The sequence below is a fragment of the Malaclemys terrapin genome, chromosome 2 (genome assembly GCF_027887155.1).
Source record: "Malaclemys terrapin pileata isolate rMalTer1 chromosome 2, rMalTer1.hap1, whole genome shotgun sequence".
In the NCBI taxonomy this organism is placed as follows: Eukaryota; Metazoa; Chordata; order Testudines; family Emydidae; genus Malaclemys; species Malaclemys terrapin.
In genome coordinates, this window is record NC_071506.1 from 5,678,799 (window position 1) to 5,696,744 (window position 17,946).

The 17,946-nt window shown below is 52.1% G+C and overlaps 1 protein-coding gene across 1 annotated transcript; it reads right to left on the reverse strand.

Annotated features, from left to right (window-relative positions):
* Positions 1–1,781: 1,781 nt before the first annotated feature.
* On the reverse strand, positions 1,782–8,950 carry PSCA (prostate stem cell antigen). The gene is made up of 3 exons (XM_054020461.1): positions 8,844–8,950; positions 5,838–5,945; positions 1,782–2,499 (listed from the first exon to the last, which is right to left on the reverse strand). The coding sequence occupies exons 1-3, from the start codon at positions 8,893–8,895 to the stop codon at positions 2,285–2,287; spliced, it is 375 nt and encodes a 124-aa protein (XP_053876436.1). The 5' UTR covers positions 8,896–8,950; the 3' UTR covers positions 1,782–2,284.
* Positions 8,951–17,946: the final 8,996 nt, after the last annotated feature.

Here is a 17,946-nt window from a genome sequence, read left to right on the forward strand (position 1 = left end):
TGTGAGTGCTTTACAAATTCCCCCCGGACGCTATTTTTAGCACAAAAAGGAGGACATGTCCCGGTAAATCCGGACGAATGGTAACCCTAGTGATGAACCTAGACAGGATCCCATCTCCGCTCCTGAGTGGTATTGAGAACATCTCAGTGCGGCAGAATCTGTCCAGACAAGTCTCTGTATCTCCCCTTCTCTGGGTTCTGGTAGTGATTTTCTAGCCCTGGCTTCTCCCCCTGGAGCTCGCCAGTGGTATTGGGCGTGTGCGTGTGTGTCTCAGAAATCAAGCAGCTGGGACGGAAAATTTGCACCTGCTTGTTGACTCTCTCTACTCTTCCTTGTCCAGTGCATAACCCCGGAGCTGCTTCAAGGGAAACACCTCATCAGCCACGCAGCAAAGCTTGTTCCCGTCACCGCCTTCAGACATGTACCAGGGAGTAGCCTGGAGGATACGTAGTGAGAGAGAACGAAAGACCACAAGGGAGGGTGGCTTTGGAGGGTGCTACTACCACTCAGAACAGCAGACGAGGGGAACAACTGCAGACAATCCTAGCGCTGGGGTACTCTCGGTGAAAATGTCTCCAGGGGCAGGGCCGACTCTATGCACCAGCAAAGTAAGCAGGTGCTTGGGGTGGCACATTTGCAGGGGCGGCATTCAGGCCATCTTGTTGTTGTTGTTGTTGTTTTTGTTTGGGGGCCAGCCCTGCGGTAGACACTCACCCAGGTAGACGCTGTCCCGGCCCCCAAGCTGACGCCGAAGTCCAGGTGGAAGAGCCGCAGCGGGTGGCCAAAGCTAGCCCCGAGACTGGGGTCCAGCAGCAGCAGCGCGTCGTACGTGGGGGGTGCCCTGGGGCCGCTGTGGTTCATGCCACCGGGCCCGGGGGGACCATCCAGCGGGCTCCGACATGTGGGCACAGGACACTTGGGCTGGGGGCACCCCGCGGGGCACACGGAGCTGCCTGCAAGTGCCGCAGGGCGGCCACCCCCCAACGCCGCAGTCGGGGCTGGGCGAAGCGGCCTGAGCCACCCAGGGGCTGCGGCAGGGCGGCCAGGAGCAGCAGCGGGGCCATAGAGGGGACAGGTGCCTGGGGCGCTGCCGTGCGGGGCCCACATCCCGCTCTCCGGAGCTCTGTTCCCCGCTGGCCCCTCCCTCGGAGGTTGCCTTGCCCCGGCTCCTCAGCCCCCTGCCGGGGCGGTCCCCCCGACTCTGCCCTCCCAATTCCCGGCCGGTCCTGGAGGCAGGAGTCCCGGCTGGAGGGACCCTGGGCTGAGGCGTGGCCCGGGAGCCCCGCTGCTTACCCCGACCCTGCCAGCGCCGGACCGGCTGGAGGTGAGGGGGGAGTGGGCGGAGTCAGGGCCACCCTGGGCGCCGGGAAGGAGTCGGGTGGATGCAGCCTCCGCCCCTGCTAGTGTCATGAGCGGGATGCTGATGACCCGCCCTGGGAATGAGTTACCAGTGACCCAGGGCTGGGGCAGCAGGGGGGGTGCAGGTGGGGGGGGAAGAGCCCAGGACTGGGGCAGCAGGGATGTGTGTGGGGGAGCCCAGGCCTGGGGTGGGGGGCAGCCAACATTTTTTTTGCTTGGGGCGGCAAAAAACCTAGAGCCGGCCCTGTCCAGGGGCCTGGCCCGGGTCGGGGAAAGAGAGCAGCATGGAAGGAGTTAACAATAAATCAAGGCTGGCGGGCTGCTGACAAACTCAGGTCTTTCTTTTCCTAGCGTGACAGCCGAGAAGCTGATTAGACACGGTGTGCATGATACCGGGTCCCCAAAACACGCCAAGGCTTCCCTTCCTTTATTGTTATCATTTATTATTTGTACAGCAGTCGCACCTAGGAACCAGAGTCACGGACTAGGGCTCCAGCTGTTTTGTATGTACAATTCATGCCTTCTGCTTTGCTCTACAACAGTAAAGGGTAGCTCACATAACACACATGCTCCCGACAACAGCGACAAAGCATGTGTGTCTGCCAAAAGCTGTGTCTCTGGCACACAAACACACATGCACGGATAGGCACTTGATGGAGCAACAAATGCATCAACTGAGCAGTGCGTCCTTCTCAGAGGCACACCACACACACACACACACACACACACACACACACACACACACACACAGAGTTTCTGATTCTTAATTAACAGCAGGAACGAAGCTCTTGCCAGGGAGGCATCTGCAGCCAGCTATAAGCGTGCGAGAGAGAGCTGAGCGTGAAGCTGGGGCCTGTGGTTAGCATCCTAGCTGCAGTGGGGAAGCGCCAGGATTCTGTCAGGCTGAAGGCCTCCTCCCCACGCCTCACAGCCCGTTCCTCAGAAGGACGCAGAGGACGCTGGCGGTAAGCCCTGCTGCCATGGTGGCGTAGCTGCTGCCCACGCTGCCCGCCCCGCTGCGGTTGCAAAGGTCGGTATTGCAGCAGGAAACGTTCTGCTTTCCCACGGTGAAGTCCTGGAAGCTCGACTCGCACGACGCAGCGCACTCCTTGTTGATGATACTGAAAAGGCCCACGACGTCTGGAAGGAAGACAAAATGGTTTCATTTTAGGCGGGGGGCCGTGGAAAGGGTCTACTTGGATTGCTTGCCACTGCCCCTCCCCCTGACATCAATCCCTGCCCCGTGCATGCCCCAGAAGTACTCTCCCACCCCACCAGGGTCACCCAGAAGGAGGTGGGGGCAAAAAGGGTAGCTTGCCCTGGACCCCCTACCGGAGAAGCCCCTCAACTTGAGTGGTGGTGTGACCTGGTGCATGGTGTTACACCACTACTCGGGTTTGGCCCAGCCATCCCATCTGTTATGATGGAGGAGGTGCCGGGCCAAATCTGAGCGAGTGGCACTGCAACCTGGTCCATGGGGCCGCAGCACCACTTAGGTTTGGGGGCCCGGTGACAGAGGGGTGGCTGGGCCAAACCTGACTGGCACAGAAACCCCCATGCACCAGTTTGCAATGCCTGGAACTGGAAGCCAGGCCCAGCCCCCAGGACAGGGGCTGCTGCACGGGGTGTGTGTGTGTGGCAGGATCACACTCTCTCCCAGGCAGAGTAGAATATGGGGCTTGGGGGCCTGGCCCAGGAGGGGAGCTGGGATGGAGGCAGGGGTGCTCTTCTCGCCTTGACGGAGGGGAAGACTGGGATTGTGGGGCCCCCTTGCTGGGCGGGGGCTCTGCGGTGAGTGCTGTTCAGTTAGCCCCTCCCCTCACCCACAGACATAAAAGGATCTTGAAGAAGGTGAGGCTAATTCTCTCCCAGAACAGAAACAGCCTGGAGGGCTGTTCTGTTTCCTTGTAGCCTGTTTTCCACTCTCACTTAAGGCCTGAAGGCTTCTAACTACAGGGGTGGAGCAGGCGCCCTGCTATAGGTCTCTATTCACAAGAGGCATAGGTAGGGTGACCAGACAGCAAGTGTGAAAAATCAGGACGGGGGTGAGGGGTAATAGGAGCCTATATAAGAAAAAGACCCCAAAATCAGGACTGTCCCTATAAAATCAGGACATCTGGTCACCCTAGGCATAGGTGCTAGAACTAGGGGTGCGGGCGGGGCACCCCCTGGCTTGAAGTGGTTTCCATCATATCCGGGGTTTACAGTTTGGTTCAATGGCTCTCAGACCCCTCACTGTACAAGTTGTTCAGGCCCCTCTGACAAGAGGGGGCAGGGCTGGGAGACTGAGAGCAGGAGGGCTGGGGGAGCCGGGCTGGTCTAGGGAGGGGAAGGGAAGTGGCAGCAGGGGGCCGAGGAGGGGTGCTAGCAGTGTGGAAATCACTTGATTTTGTGTTTCTTTCTCCCTCTCTGTAATGGTGGGTTCCCCAAAAGAGATAACATGCAGTTGGTAGGTCGCTTTAGTCAAAAGTTTGGGGACCACTGCACGGGGGATTCCAAATAGGGCGACCAGCCGTCTCGTTTTTAAAGGGTCAGTCCCGTTTTTTGGGACTTTTTCGTATATAGGTGCCTATTACCCCGCACCCCCTGTCCCGTTTTTTCACAGTTGCTAACTGGTAACCCTAATTCTAAAACACTACCACAGCCAAGTCGCACTGAATTGAATCAGCCGAGGCAGTTCATAACTGCGACCACAAGAAGGAGCCTACGCAAAGGAGTGACAAAGAGAAGGGAAAGAACATAAAGTGGGTTGCCTTTCTTGGAGGAACTGGCTTGTAAACAAGTCCCGTTTAATTGGGCGTGTTTGCTTGAATCATAGTATAACAAACCCTTTGCCTTTCTATAGCACACTTAGCCAAGGATTTCAAAGCATTATTATTATAACTCCAGAGACCCCGTGCAGGGTTCGGCGCCCCATTGTGGCAAGCACTGTACAACCACAGAGCCTGAGACAGTCCTGCTCCTCTGTTATAAACACGGCAAGCTTCACAACATCCCTGTGAGTTAATGGAGTATTGGTATCCCCATTTTACAGATGGGAGAGTGGAGTAATACAGGGGCTAAAGCAATTTGCCCAGAGACACACAGGGGATCAAATTCAGAGCTGAACACTATAAGCTGCTGTAACAAACTTTTTCTTGGCCCTTCAGTGTGGAAGTTACATAAGCTCAGACTTCCTTACACATAGGTGCATTAGTGAAAGTGGGTCTAAGAGAGTTTAAGACGGGGCGGGCAAACTTTTTGGCCTGAGGGCCGCATCGGGTTTCGTAAATTGTATGGAGGGCCAGTTAGGAGAGGGGGTCGTGGCCTGGCCCCCACCTCCTGTCTTCCCCCCTGGGACTCCTGCCCCATCCAACCCTCCCTGTTCCCTGATGGCACCCCCGGGACTCCTGCCCCATCCACACACCCCCGCTCCCTGCCTCCTGAGAGGTGGTGGCTAGGTGGATGGAAGAATTCTTCCATCAGCCAGCGCTGTCTACACCAGGGCTTAGGTCGGTATAGCTACGTCTCCCAGAGGCACTGGAACCCTTTTTATAGTGGGGGTGCTGAAAGCCAGCTAACGAAACTGTAAACTATGTCTTCAAAAGCAATGTGGAAAAGCGCAATTCCCGCTCACACCACATGGGTGCAGCGCAGCTCTGGGATTTTCAAGAATTGCGCTATAATGCTTGCTTCGTTCTGACAGCACCAGCAAACTTTTAAACCTGGGGATGCTGCGGCACCTGCCGCACCCCTAGTTCCCGCGCCTGTGCTCAGAGGCGTGGTGTTTTCACGCCCTCGGGAAACGTAGCTAGGCCGATGTAAGCTCCCAGGGTAGACCAGCTCTAAGTGAAGTCCTCACTACCAAATCTGGCCTGATGAGTTAATGGAAGAGACAGCAATACAGAACTCATGAGTCCCTGTTCTAACCACTAAACCATACAGCCTTCCTGTCTAACCCAGGGAAGTTGTGTGTGAAAGAAAGAGTTAACAGAGGATATTAGTGTTCCTCCAACCGGTAATTTCTAAAGCTAGAATTGCTTTCAGTGTCCCTGGGCGTCCTACACATTGACGTCAATGGAGCAGTACTGGTTTATACCAGCTGAGGATCTGGCCCAGAGACTTCCAGACAGGCAGAGAGGGGTACGCCCTAATGGGTTGGGTTTCACAATATAAATATAACACCACCCTCTTCTTCTGGGCACTGGGGAAGAAGTGGTTTCTGCAGAGAGGCTGCTGCAGGAAAGCAGTGTATGCCACACGCACTACGCATCCCTGTTAGCTTTCTGCCTTTCGTGAATAAAGTGAAAGCCTTTGGCCCCCACTCATTCCCAGTCAGCATTTCTCCTCCTGTAGAGCACTGTGCCTTTAAGAGACCCAGGCCCTGGACAGGGATCTCGGAAAGGCTGCAATGGAAGGGGATCTGTTTGCACACCCTAGGGGGATGTCTGTGTGTTAGCCCCTTCAGTGTCTGATACCAAACTGGGACTTTGCCTTACTGATCACATCCGTCTTGCATGCTTGTGAGCTGTTGGCACACGTCACCGCCGTCTGACATTTGGAGTTGCTGAGCTGCGTCTTGCACGTGTAACATTTCAAAGAACCACCTGCAGGAGAGGAAGATGGGTTAGAAGGGAATGCAATACAGGGAGTCTCATGCGCACTACCAAGCAGACAGGGCGATTGCAGTGTCAACTGCGGCTTAAAAGACCCTCCCTCCATTTTTACTGTGGGTGACACCCCAGAGAGTTGTGTGTAGGAAGGAGGCGGGAGATGGGCAATTTTTGGAGGGGTTGGGGCAGCTTCCCTCTAAATAGTTTCAGGAATAAGGACTATCAAGGAGAGAACAGTTTATTAATGCTGATGATGATGATTGGTAAATGAGAACATGGACCATGTCTTCCAAAGTATTTGATAACACCGAGCACCATGTCCTTCCGCTCCTGATTGGAGAGCGATGGTAGTAATTAACGATCGGACATCAATGTTTAATTTAACAGGGATGGATGGAGGAAGGCCCCAAAGGTGTAGACTGATCCAGTGTTCGCGTGACAGCGTTGTGACTTGTGACACCGGCTCTCTGGCAACCCCTTCCAGCACAGAGTCTGTACATACCCTTCATCTCCCTCTGGAAATGGATCCCAGTGCGTAGAATGGTCCTGGGTGAATTTAAAGGGTTCATACGCCCGGGCGTGTGTGAAGGCCCTGGGGGAGCATGACGCAACGCCGTACATTTCTGCAGCACGGGGAAGTGCACTGAACAAAGGCAATGACACAGGCACAGACAATCGCAGTTTAAAGCCCAGATCCTCAGTGGTGCTTAGGTGCCTATCGATGGGAGTTAGGTGCTTTAAAAAATCCAATTGCATTGTCCCTGGATGTTCAGCACTACGCTGGCTGGAATCGCTTACCTACCTCCCAGAAGTGTTGGGAGGAGAAGTGCCTGTCAGGGCAGTGCTTTTGAAAACATAACGGACTATACTGGGGCTAACCTTTATTATTCTGATTCTCCCAGCACCACCTGATGACAGTCTTGCTCTCGTGCACCTGAAATGTCCAACAGCACGGCAGGTGTGTTCGACATGAGGACTTTCAATTAACATACCTGCTTTACCCTCAATGGGGAGCTAGAAGGCTGGAGCTTCTACCTTACCAGGGCCGGTCCCAGCCCCCCACCATTTGTTAAACTTTGGACTAGTTTATTTTTTTGAGCATTGGAAGCCCATCTCACTGACTGACTGGTGACGCCCCGCCCCTTATATGCCCGTGAGGGCGTGGTGACAACATTCTAGGAGGTTCGAGGAAAATGTAGTTCTCTGAAAATCTGGAAGGTTCCACGTGATTCTACAAAGGTCCAGAACATTCTAGGAGGTTAGTGAAAAATGAAGCCACAGACGGAATACCCGAAATATTTTACTTCAAACGTTCTATTTTCCCTTTTGTTGCTAACAACAAAAACAGCACCCCGAGCCCGGGGCCCCCTGAGCCCAGCACCCCAGGTGGTCGCCTGCCCCTAAATCTGGCCCTGCTTAAGTCCATATGCACAAACTCTTGTGGGTTTATCTCACCGCCCCCATCTTGATGTAGCTCAGGCACTTATCTGGCCCTCACCAGCACAGTATCTGAGCACCTCGTAACCTTTAATACCCTGACAGCACCCCATTATCTCCCTTTTACAGATGGGGAGCGGAGGCACAGAGAGGCCAAGTGATGAGTTCCAGGATGTCTGGCTCCTGTCAGGATCAGAGCACCAGTGCACTAGCAGCTGTACAAACAAATAAACCAAAGACCGCCCCGGGCTCAGACTCCCATGTCTCTCCCAGCTGTAACCCAGGCTCCAGAGCGCGGAGCTGTAGAATTGCACGCGCTCTGTTCGATTGCCCAGTTCATCCCCCAGAATGGCAGGATGGTTCCTATAAATAATTTGCCTAACACCCATTCCCTTGGGAGGCTGTTGCACAGCCCAAGAAGTCTGGCAGGATGCTTCTTCCAGCTCTTCAGCCTAAATTTTCCCTTGCTTATTCCATCTCAGTATTCTTAGCCAGACCCTCTTGTACCATCTTAAACCATTCCTCTCCCACACATCTCTGTAGGCATGTCACCTGCCCCCTTTGGCTATGACTTAGAGAAGCTAGACGGTCCAGTTTTCGTTCTGTTGCTCTTCTCTAAACTCCCTCTGTCAATAAGCCCCGAGGCATCTCACTGGTTTCCAAAGTGAGGCCGCTCCAAGCTGTAAGAAAACCTGCCAGTAAACTGAAACCTCCTGTAGTATGAGGCAGGGGAAAGTCATAAAAAGAAAGATTAGAAAGGTAGTCGGGTAGTCAGATACCAGGGTAATGGAGGGAGTGTAGATAGATAGATAGATAGATAGATAGATAGATAGATAGATAGCGGGGGTGTATGGGGATAGATAGATAGATAGATAGATAGATAGATAGATAGATAGATAGATAGATAGTGGGGGTGTATGGGGATAGATAGATAGATACATAGATAGATAGATAGATGAGGGGCAGTATGGGGATAGATAGATAGAAGAGGGGGTTTATGGGGATAGATAGATAGATAGATAGATAGATAGATAGATAGATAGATAGATTCTAGAAATGAGCACTCATCTCAAATCCCAAGCAGATAAACTTCCATCAGGAATGCAGAAGACCATCTTTATCCTTATACGGACCGGTCTGCTGTCCATAAGAACATAAGAACGGTCACACTGGGTCAGACCAATGGTCCATCTAACCCAGTGTCCTGTCTTCCGACAGTGGCCAATGCCAGGTGCTTCAGAGGGAATGAACAGAGCAGGTAATCGTCAAGTGATCAACCATCAAGTGGTCCAGGAGAATGCCAATACACTATATTTGGAGCTGGAGCCAGTGACTTCAGTAGTTCTTTCTTTGCTGCAAACACACCCTAAGGATCTCTCCAGCCACTCCCAGAGCTGTTTATCTTGGCGGTAAGGAGGTGGGTTGGGGTACGGAGGAATCTCCTGCATGTCTTACCTGGCTCTGTGCACAGGACGGCAGCCAGCAGGATGACCAGAAAAGCCTTCATCTTCAGAGGATGAGCCAAGCACAGAGAATATGGGACACCTCCTCCTGGGGTGCTTTATAGCCCGTTTCAGTTATCTCATCAACCGCAAGGGGCTGGGAGGTTTCACTGGTAAATCGCTCATTTCAGGTCCAGCTGGTTCTTTGAGTCATGGCACTGATATTTGTGATAAATGCCCCTCCTCTGTCCCCGTCATGCTGTGCTCTGAGATACTTCCCTCCACATCACCGCTCATTTCCTCATTGTCCAGCATGCTTGGGCGAATGGTTCACACCTCAATGGAGAAAAACAAAGCACCTACACTCAAGGATGATCTTCTCTTTGTGACCCTTCCCTGGGTTGGGGAGATTTGCTGCTCAGGTGTGACTAATCTTCTGCGAGTGCTACACCCATCGTAACCAGGGACACCGGCTTTAAATTAAACACAGGCTCATTCTTTAACGAATTTTCCAGGTGTCTCCACAATAGCTCAGAGTCACGCCTCTCTAAGCCCACGTGCATGATGCAAGCTGTCTCCTGGGCTCTTTGCAGAACATTGGAGGGGAATGAAATTTCATTCACGTTTCCTAGGGGCAATTCCCAAAGTCTCTGGTTTCTCCACAGGTGGCCAATGCCCAGTCTCAGAGAATAGGCAACCTCCGTGTATGATGGCATGGTGGTTCCCATTGGGAAGAAAGATGGGAGAACTTCTAGCCCCCTGAATACTAAATGGGGGACTTGCTGAGAGGAGGATATAGTTCTCAAGACACTCGGCCAATTGAACAGGGTGGCAAAGACCCCCAACCTCACCAGCAGCCAACAGGAAGTAGGGTGACCAGACAGCAAAAAGTAGGGTGACCAGACATTAAAAATCCAGGATGGGGCGAGGGGGTAATAGGAGCCTATATAAGAAAAAGCCCCAAATATCAGGACTGTCCCTGTAAAAACAGGACATCTGGTCACCCTAACAGGAAGGAAGGATAAAATCCCTGTTGTTGAAGGAGAGTAGAAATCCTGTCCTGATATCACAATGGCAGACTGATCATAGAATATCAGGTACCTCAAGAGGTCATCTAGTCTAACCCCCTGACAGATTTTTGCCCCAGATCCCTAAATGGCCCCCTCAAGGATTGAGCTTACAACCCTGGGTTTAGCAAGCCAATGCTCAAACCCCTGAGCTATCCCTCCTCCCTGATTGCTAAACCTCCTAGCACAGTCATTCTGCCCTTGCTCCAGCTGTGTCCCGGGTTCCTCGCCTGTTAGCCAGGATGGAGAGCTTTCGTATTAACTCAAATATCCAAGCAAGACGTGCGATGCAGAATCAGAGAGAAGCTGGAGGAGGACAGAACGCGTAGGAGCCCCTGGGCACACGCAAAGCTGGTTAGAGGGTGGAGAGGGTTGTAAGTGCACCTCCTTGTGGCTAGGTCTGGGCATTAGCTCTCACCCCATCTAGTGCCCTGCTGTGTCCGTCCCCCTTGGCCCTCACTCATGACCTGGGGTGTGCCCTCTTCATGAGTCATCCCTCTGGCCAAGTCATGGTATAGTCCTCTCCTTCGTGGGTAACAAAGTCCCTCAGACAAGCTGTCCAGATGCCATCTCAGGCTGTCTTCTCTTCCAAGTCTAGGTCCTGTGCCACTTTCCCAGTGGCTGAGAGGGGAAGCTGGGCCCCCCACCCGCAACTCCGGGTTCCAGCCCAGGGACCCTCTAACTAGCAATCCAGGTCTGCTCAGTCTCAGACCCTGTTGCTGTTTCCCTGGGCTCCTTCCTCTCCCTCCTCTCTATTGTCTTTCTCTGGGTTTAGCCATTGGAGATCCCTCAATGCTCTAGCTGGAATCCTCTCTATAGTCACAGAAATAGCCACAGAATCACTAAGGGACTGATCATCTGATGTATTGTGTCCAGTTCTGGGCACCGCATTTCAAGAAAGATGTGGAGAAATTGGAGAAGGTCCAGAGAAGAGCAACAAGAATGATTAAAGGTCTTGAGAACATGACCTATGAAGGAAGGCTGAAAGAATTGGGTTTGTTTAGTTTGGAAAAGAGAAAACTGAGAGGGGACATGATAGCAGTTTTCAGGTATCTAAAAGGGTGTCATAAGGAGGAGGGAGAAAACTTGTTCACCTTAGCTTCTAAGGATAGAACAAGAAGCAATGGGCTTAAACTGCAGCAAGGGAGGCCTAGGTTGAACATTAGGAAAAAGTTCCTAACTGTCAGGGTGGTTAAACACTGGAATAAATTGCCTAGGGAGGTTGTGGAATCTCCATCTCTGGAGATATTTAAGAGTAGGTTAGATAAATGTCTACCAGGGATGATCTAGACAGTATTTGGTCCTGCCATGAGGGCAGGGGACTGGACTCGATGACCTCTCGAGGTCCCTTCCAGTCCTAGAATCTATGAATCTATGAATCAGCAACCAAGGCTCCCGCAGGCGAGGGAAGAAGGGACCCGCGCGGGGCACTGTGGAAGCTTCTGGAAGGGCCCCTAAGAAAGGGATTAAACGTCCCCTACATACCTAGGACCTGGTGCAACCATAGACACTTACTGGAGACACTTACATCTGGTTAAAGGGCCCTTTCCCTCTCCTACGCTCCTCCTGCAGCCAAGTCCCATGTCTGAGTTTGTGCTGTCACACAGCATCATCAGTACAGCATCATGGGCCATCAATTCATTATGCTGAGCCGCCCAGTGATTTTGATGGGCATTTCTCTGTGTGGATGGCAAAATATGGCCTGATACCTTCCTGGGGGGGAAGCAGAGCCGTGAGAGAGGAAGCCCTTATTTACCACTGGAAGTGAGCAACCGTATTAGGAATAAATATACCAGAAGGACGGCTGGGAAGTAACTGTCTGTTTATATCTGTAGCTGTATTCCCTGAAAGCACAGGCTTTCTTAAAGCAGCCAAGGCCTTTTCTTGCCAATTTAGGACCCTATCAATCCCCTCCCATTCCAGTACGTGGGTGAAAACCAGAGAGAGTCCTTCTCCCAGGCCCTTGAATAGGTGCATGGAAAAGCGGAGAGCAAGATCCCAGAACTAATGTATGGAGGAGGCCGCCGGGGTGCGGTGAGCCCAGTTTTGCTGGGTTTGGTACAGTTAACGAGCAGTCAGACCTGCGGGACTCTGGTCCTCAGAGGGAGGGGATGGAACCAGTTTTCTGTCAGGAGTTTCTCTGCTGGGTCACCCCTGAGCTGAGCGGTGCTTTTGGGTGATGTCCCACGGGCAGAGTGGTCTAGCAGACAGAACACTGAGCTGGAACTCAAGAGACAGCTGGTTTCAGTTCATGGGTCTGCCACAGACGATGTGTTTGACCTGGGAGAAAAAGCAACCTCTACCCCAGGGGTAGGCAACCTATGGCATGCGTACCAAAGGCAGCATGCGAGCTGATTTTCAGAGGCACTCAGACTGCCCAGGTTCTGGTCACCAGTCTGGGGGGCTCTGCATTTTAATTTAATTTTAAATGAAGCTTCTTAAACATTTTAAAAACCTTATTTACTTTACCTACAACAAAAGTTTAGTTCTATATTATAGACTTTCAGAAAGAGACCTTCTAAAAACGTTAAAATGTATGCCTGGCATGCGAAACCTTACATTAGAGTGAATCAATGAAGACTCGGCCCACCACTTCTGAAAGGTTGCCAACCCCTGCTCTACCCGCTGCCTCTGTTCCCCGCCTGTAGAGGTGGGGTGATGGGAAGGGCCTCTGACATCACGGAGAGGAGAGCCACATAAATACAAATACTTGTTTGTATCCTCAGGTGCTTGGCGAGACTTGATGGAATGACGCTCTCGATGCATTCAGAGCACAGCAAGGCTTTCTACCCGGGTGTGTCCTGTGGTTGGTCCCTACCCAGGGGATAGATTCAGTTCTCATAGTTGGCTTCACATCAGGTCCTCAGGCAAATTCAGGGTTCCTAAGAAAACACTTTTCCCCATTGTAGGTGAAGGTTAGTTCATTCAGATTCCAACTTGCAGGTTGCATGTTTACTTTAGCGAGTTGATCAGACAGGTTTTTCCATTCCTTGTGCCATTTGCAGGGTGGTTTTTTTTAATTGAGATCAGTGTGAAAGGAAACAGACTGGTTTCCAAATTCAAAAACCTGCAGTTTCCTGCTTTCTTGAGAGCTAATTTCTCTATCTTCGAAACACAGCTCTTTCACAATATATAGCACTGGGGCGGGGGTATTCTTTTTGGGTTTTACTTTCAGGATGCTATGAGCTTTTTCTAATTAAAAAAAAAGGGTGTTGGAGCTCGTACAGAGCTTAGCATGTGATCAGTAATTTCTGGATCGATAGTATGACGTCAGCAGGTGTAGCTCCATTGAAGTCAAAGGAAAATCATTCCCACCTCCTGCATGACAGCTGGGTGGAGGGGAGCATATGCTCTGCCAGAAGCATCTTCTGACAACGCTGTTTCCATGTGTGTGGATGGGAGCGTTGTCCATCTGCTGCGTAAGCCAAGAGCTTGGATGGTGGGGCCACAGTACCCAGCTGCTGGGGGGCACCCCAGCCGGGTTTCAGAATCCCAACAGGGCATCTTGGGATTGTCCTATGGAGAGACCAAAACAGAATTCCCAGAATTCAATGGGATGTGGGTATCCCAGCCATATGCATCCCAGCTGATCCAGTAAACAGACCTATACTGTATGTGTCCCAAACTGTACCACTGGAGACAATTCAGAGAAGGAGGATGGTCCAATGGTTAGGGATTTTGTCTAGGAGGTGAAGACCTACAGTCAGTTCCCTGCTCTGCCACAGACGTTCTGTGTGACCTTGGACAAGTCACTCAGCCTCGATCTGTGCCTCAGTTTCCCATCTGTGCACTATGGAGAGTAATGCCCTCCCTCAAGCAGAGGTTTTACCCTGAAAAGGGAGCAGTGCCAGAGATTTCGCTATTGTTGTTGATTTTACATGGAAGGTGTTCAGATACAGCAGTGACAGGTGGTAGGATAAAACAAAAAGTTAGAAACATAGACAGATAATAGTTCCCTATTTCACGGGGGTGGTTTGAGGTTCCCAGATACCATGATGACGGGCTCTATAGAAAGCACCTCACCACAATATATCTCCTATGTCCACCCCCTTGCTTGATTCAAGACTCCAACCCCAATATTCCAAAAAGTCCCCAGGGGTAGAGACAAGTCGTTCAGAACACTTGTCCCCTGGAAATCTCTACCAGGAGCCATAGAGCTCAAGGAGCAGGAACTGGTCACATGGGTCCTTTGGAGAACCCCACTGTGAGCCACCTCTCTCCTCTGCCCCACAGGGGGTAGAACCACCTCCCCCCATACCCCACAGGGGGCAGAACAATCTCCCCCCATAGCGTATGGGAGGGGTAGAACCAGCTCCCCTATACCCAGGGCCCTACCAAATTCACGGTCATTTTTGTCAATTTCACAGGTCATAGGATTTAAAAATGGTAAATGTCATGATTTCAGCTATTTAAATCTGACATTTCAGGTGGTGTAATTGTAGGGGTCCTGACTCAAAAAGGAGTTGTGGGGGGGTCGCAAGGTTATTGTAGGGGGGGGTTGTGGTACTGCTGGCGGCGACGCTGCCTTCCCAGCTGGAGGCCCGGCCAACAGCCGCCGCTCTTGGCTGCCCAGCTCTGAAGGCGGCGCAGAAGTAAGGGTGGCAATACTGTGACCCACCTTAAAATAATGTTGTGACCCCGTGCAACTCCCTTTCGAGTCAGGACCCCCAATTTGAGAAACGATGGTCTCACTCCGTGAAATCTGTATAGTATAGGGTAAAACATACACAAAAGACCAGTTTTTACAGGGAAGAGACCAGATTTCACGGTCGGTGACATGTTTTTCATGGCCAAGAATTTGATCGGGCCCTATTTCTGAAGCTGAGTGGCTTTATGGGTGCATAGGGGCATGGGGAGTGTGGAGGGAGTCCTCTCTCCTACACAGCAGCCAGACTCAGGCTAAGTTCCCTCTAAGCTGTGCGGCTGTGTGGCCGGGCAGCAGACTATTAAGCACCGTGCAGGCGCTCAGGGCTGTGGTGAGGAGAGATACCTCTCCCTCAGCCCCGGACCTGCTACAGCCAGTGGAGAAGCGCCCATCTTGCGGCCCCAGCCCCAGAGCTGCCACGGTGGGGAGAGGTGCCCCACATCATCTCCATATTGGTGCACATAACAAAATTCATTCCGCACACGGGTGGGAAAAATTAGAGGAAGCACTGGACTCAGGGGCTGTCTCTGCATCCCCCTGGGAGAGCAGGACATCTGGAAGGGGATGGGAAGGAGGTGGACCCTGCCCTCCACACACTGGACAGCTGAGTTACTTAGGTACACCGTAGGGAAAGTGTAGGCTGCACTACCAGAGAGTGGTAGCAGTGGGTAAGCCCTTTCTGTGAGCTCTGGGAGGAATCTCCCCCACTCTACCCCATGGCACAGCCCCGTTCTACCCTGGCACCCACACAGGAGTGAAAAGTCTTGGGAGTAGAACTGTGCACATCTAGAACTAGATTTTCAACCCGCAGCCTCTCCCTGTGCTTATTCATGTGCTTTCCCCTGCCCTCGGCAGGTGCAAATAACTGCACGTGCATGCCCTTTAACGAGCCTAATGCTTGTGCACACACCGGAGTCAGGCTAGGGACAGGGCATATGCGAGCGTTAGAGTTTCCAGCGGACGTTTGCCCCTGCCAATGTTGCCTGCCCACAAAGTGGAGGGAGAGTAGAAGCCCCGATGAAACCATGCACCGAAGTCACTAGTTATCGCTAAATGTGTGCTCACGGATTCCTAGCAAGTAGCTTACGGTTAGAAGCATCCTGTGTAAATTGACGCGATGCAGTGGTTTCCTTTTTCTCTTTGCAGGCATTGGAAATACAGGTGGAGCCCTGTTAGGTAAAGGATTTTCCTGGAATTGTCCCACATTTGGGGGATTCTCTGGCTGAGCTGACATTACAGGACAATGACCTGGCCTAGTTCTATTTGAATCATGTCTGCTCTCTCCTATACACAGGTGTTTGTGTGTCTTTAGCTCGGCATCTGAGTGAAACCACTGGTTCCTGGGTTTCTGTTTTCAACCTTGTGGCTACAGTTCATGCCCTGGGGCTCTGTACGATCCTGATCTTCGGAGAGGCCCAAAGGGTGGACACAGCCTCTGCATACATAGATCTATAGTCGCTGTAAAGATGAAATCTTTTGAAGGGTTTAGGACGGTAATTTCTATCGATGGCTGTTGTGCAAATGGTTATTTGCGGAAGAAAATATTGTTATATTGTAGAATTTAAATAGAAAAAATCTATGGAGAGAATATTACGGGCCTGAACTAAACCCAGAAGAGGGAGGAAATCCAGAGTTAGAACTTTGCTCAGAGGATGGCTCGTGGGTGATAGAGCCTTTCAGCTCTAGGTCACCAGTTTGAATGTGAATTCACTAGAGACTGAACAAAGCCGCTGATGGCTTATCTGAAGTCAATTGGTGGCTCTAGTCCAGTTCCTAGTGCAGAAATATCCTCATGGCAGGAAATGCCATCCCAGTTGACCCTAAGTGGTACCTTAGCTGGGAGTCTCAGCAGAGATGCCAAGGACCGAACGGCTCAGTGAAAGTGAACGCCTCTTTCATCCTGAGAGATGCTCCCTCCGGGACAGAGATGAGGCATCTCAACAGTGCAGGAATCATTCATTGCAGGTGTCCATGTTCTACCTGCTCTGTGGCTGAGAAGATCACTCCCGGCTCCGGGGCTGTCAACCAGTTCCTTTCATCGACACTAAATGAACTGAATAATACCAAGGACTGGCTTAACCTGCCCTTGTGTGCCTCAGTAGTGCCATAAATATAGAGCCCTACTAAATTCATGACAGATGTCAGAGAAGCAGCCATGCTAGTCTTTATCCGCAAAAAGAACAGGAGTACTTGTGGCACCTTAGAGACTAACACATTTATTTGAGCATAAGCTTTCGTGGGCTACAGCCCACTTCATCGGATGCATAGGTCCATTATGGTCAATTTCATGGGCATGGGATTTGAAAATTGGTAAATTTCACGTTTTGAATCTGAAATTTTAGGGTGTTGTAACCGTGGGGGTCCTGACCCAAAATGAGATTGTATGTGTGAGGGGCACCCAGCAGCACAGGGAGATCGGATACAACTCCACAAGTCTCCTCTAGCTGCAGGAACCTCTGGGGCTGCTGCACAGTCCCAGAGAGTGTCCTGCAGCAGGGGGACGGGGGAGGCACCTGGAGATGGGTCTTGTCTCCCCATGCCCCAGAGCGGCTGTGCAGGGGATGGCTAAGTCTGGTCCCTCCCCAGCCCAGCCGGAGATAGGAGCCCCCTTTGCTGGGGCGCTCCTAGGAACGGGGGGAGGGGGGGGCACATCAGATTTCAGGGGAAGGGCTTATTTCATGGTCCATGTGACTTTTTTTAGTGGCCATGAAATTGGTAGGGCCCTGCCTTTACTCCACAAGTGGTAGAACCACCTCCCCCCTACCCCACATGGGTAGAACCACCTCCCCCTATATCCCACACGGGTAAAACCACCTCCTCTCATACCCCACATGGGTAGAACCGCCTCCCCCATACCCCACAGGGGGTAGAAACACCTCTCCTATATCCCACGGGGGGGTAGAACCACCTCCCCCGTACCCCACAGGGGGTAGAACCACCTCCTCTCATACCCCACGGGGGGTAGAACCACCTCCCCCTATACCCCACATGGGTAGAACCACCTCCCCTATACCCCACACGGGTAGAACCACCTTCCCCCATACCCCACATGGGTAGAACCACCTCCCCCATACCCCACATGGGTAGAACCACCTCCCCCATACCCCACAGGGGGTAGAACCACCTTCACACACTTTGGGACAGTTTGTTACTCTCAACCAGGGCCCCAGGGACCAGAGTCGCCCTCCTTCCATTTCTGTCGGGTGCAGGGGATGCCCAGGAGGCAGGCAGGGGTTGGCTCAGCAATTGTTCCAGTGAACACATTACAATGGCACAGCCCAATGATGTTGTGCGGATCCCATTGCAGGTTCAGAGCCCAAAGCGGTCCTGGGAGATGGGGACTTGGGGTCAGGTCCCCAGCTGGCATCAATTGGCCGCTCTCCATTGACTCGGACAGAGCTGCT

Excerpts from the sequence above, each read along its gene's own strand:
- PSCA (XM_054020461.1), bottom strand. The coding sequence starts at position 8,895 with ATGAAGGCTTTTCTGGTCATCCTGCTGGCTGCCGTCCTGTGCACAGAG. Across the intron at positions 5,946-8,843 it reads CGTCCTGTGCACAGAGCCAG|GTGGTTCTTTGAAATGTTAC; the intron begins GTAAGACATGCA and ends CCTCTCCTGCAG. Across the intron at positions 2,500-5,837 it reads ATGCAAGACGGATGTGATCA|ACGTCGTGGGCCTTTTCAGT; the intron begins GTAAGGCAAAGT and ends TCTTCCTTCCAG.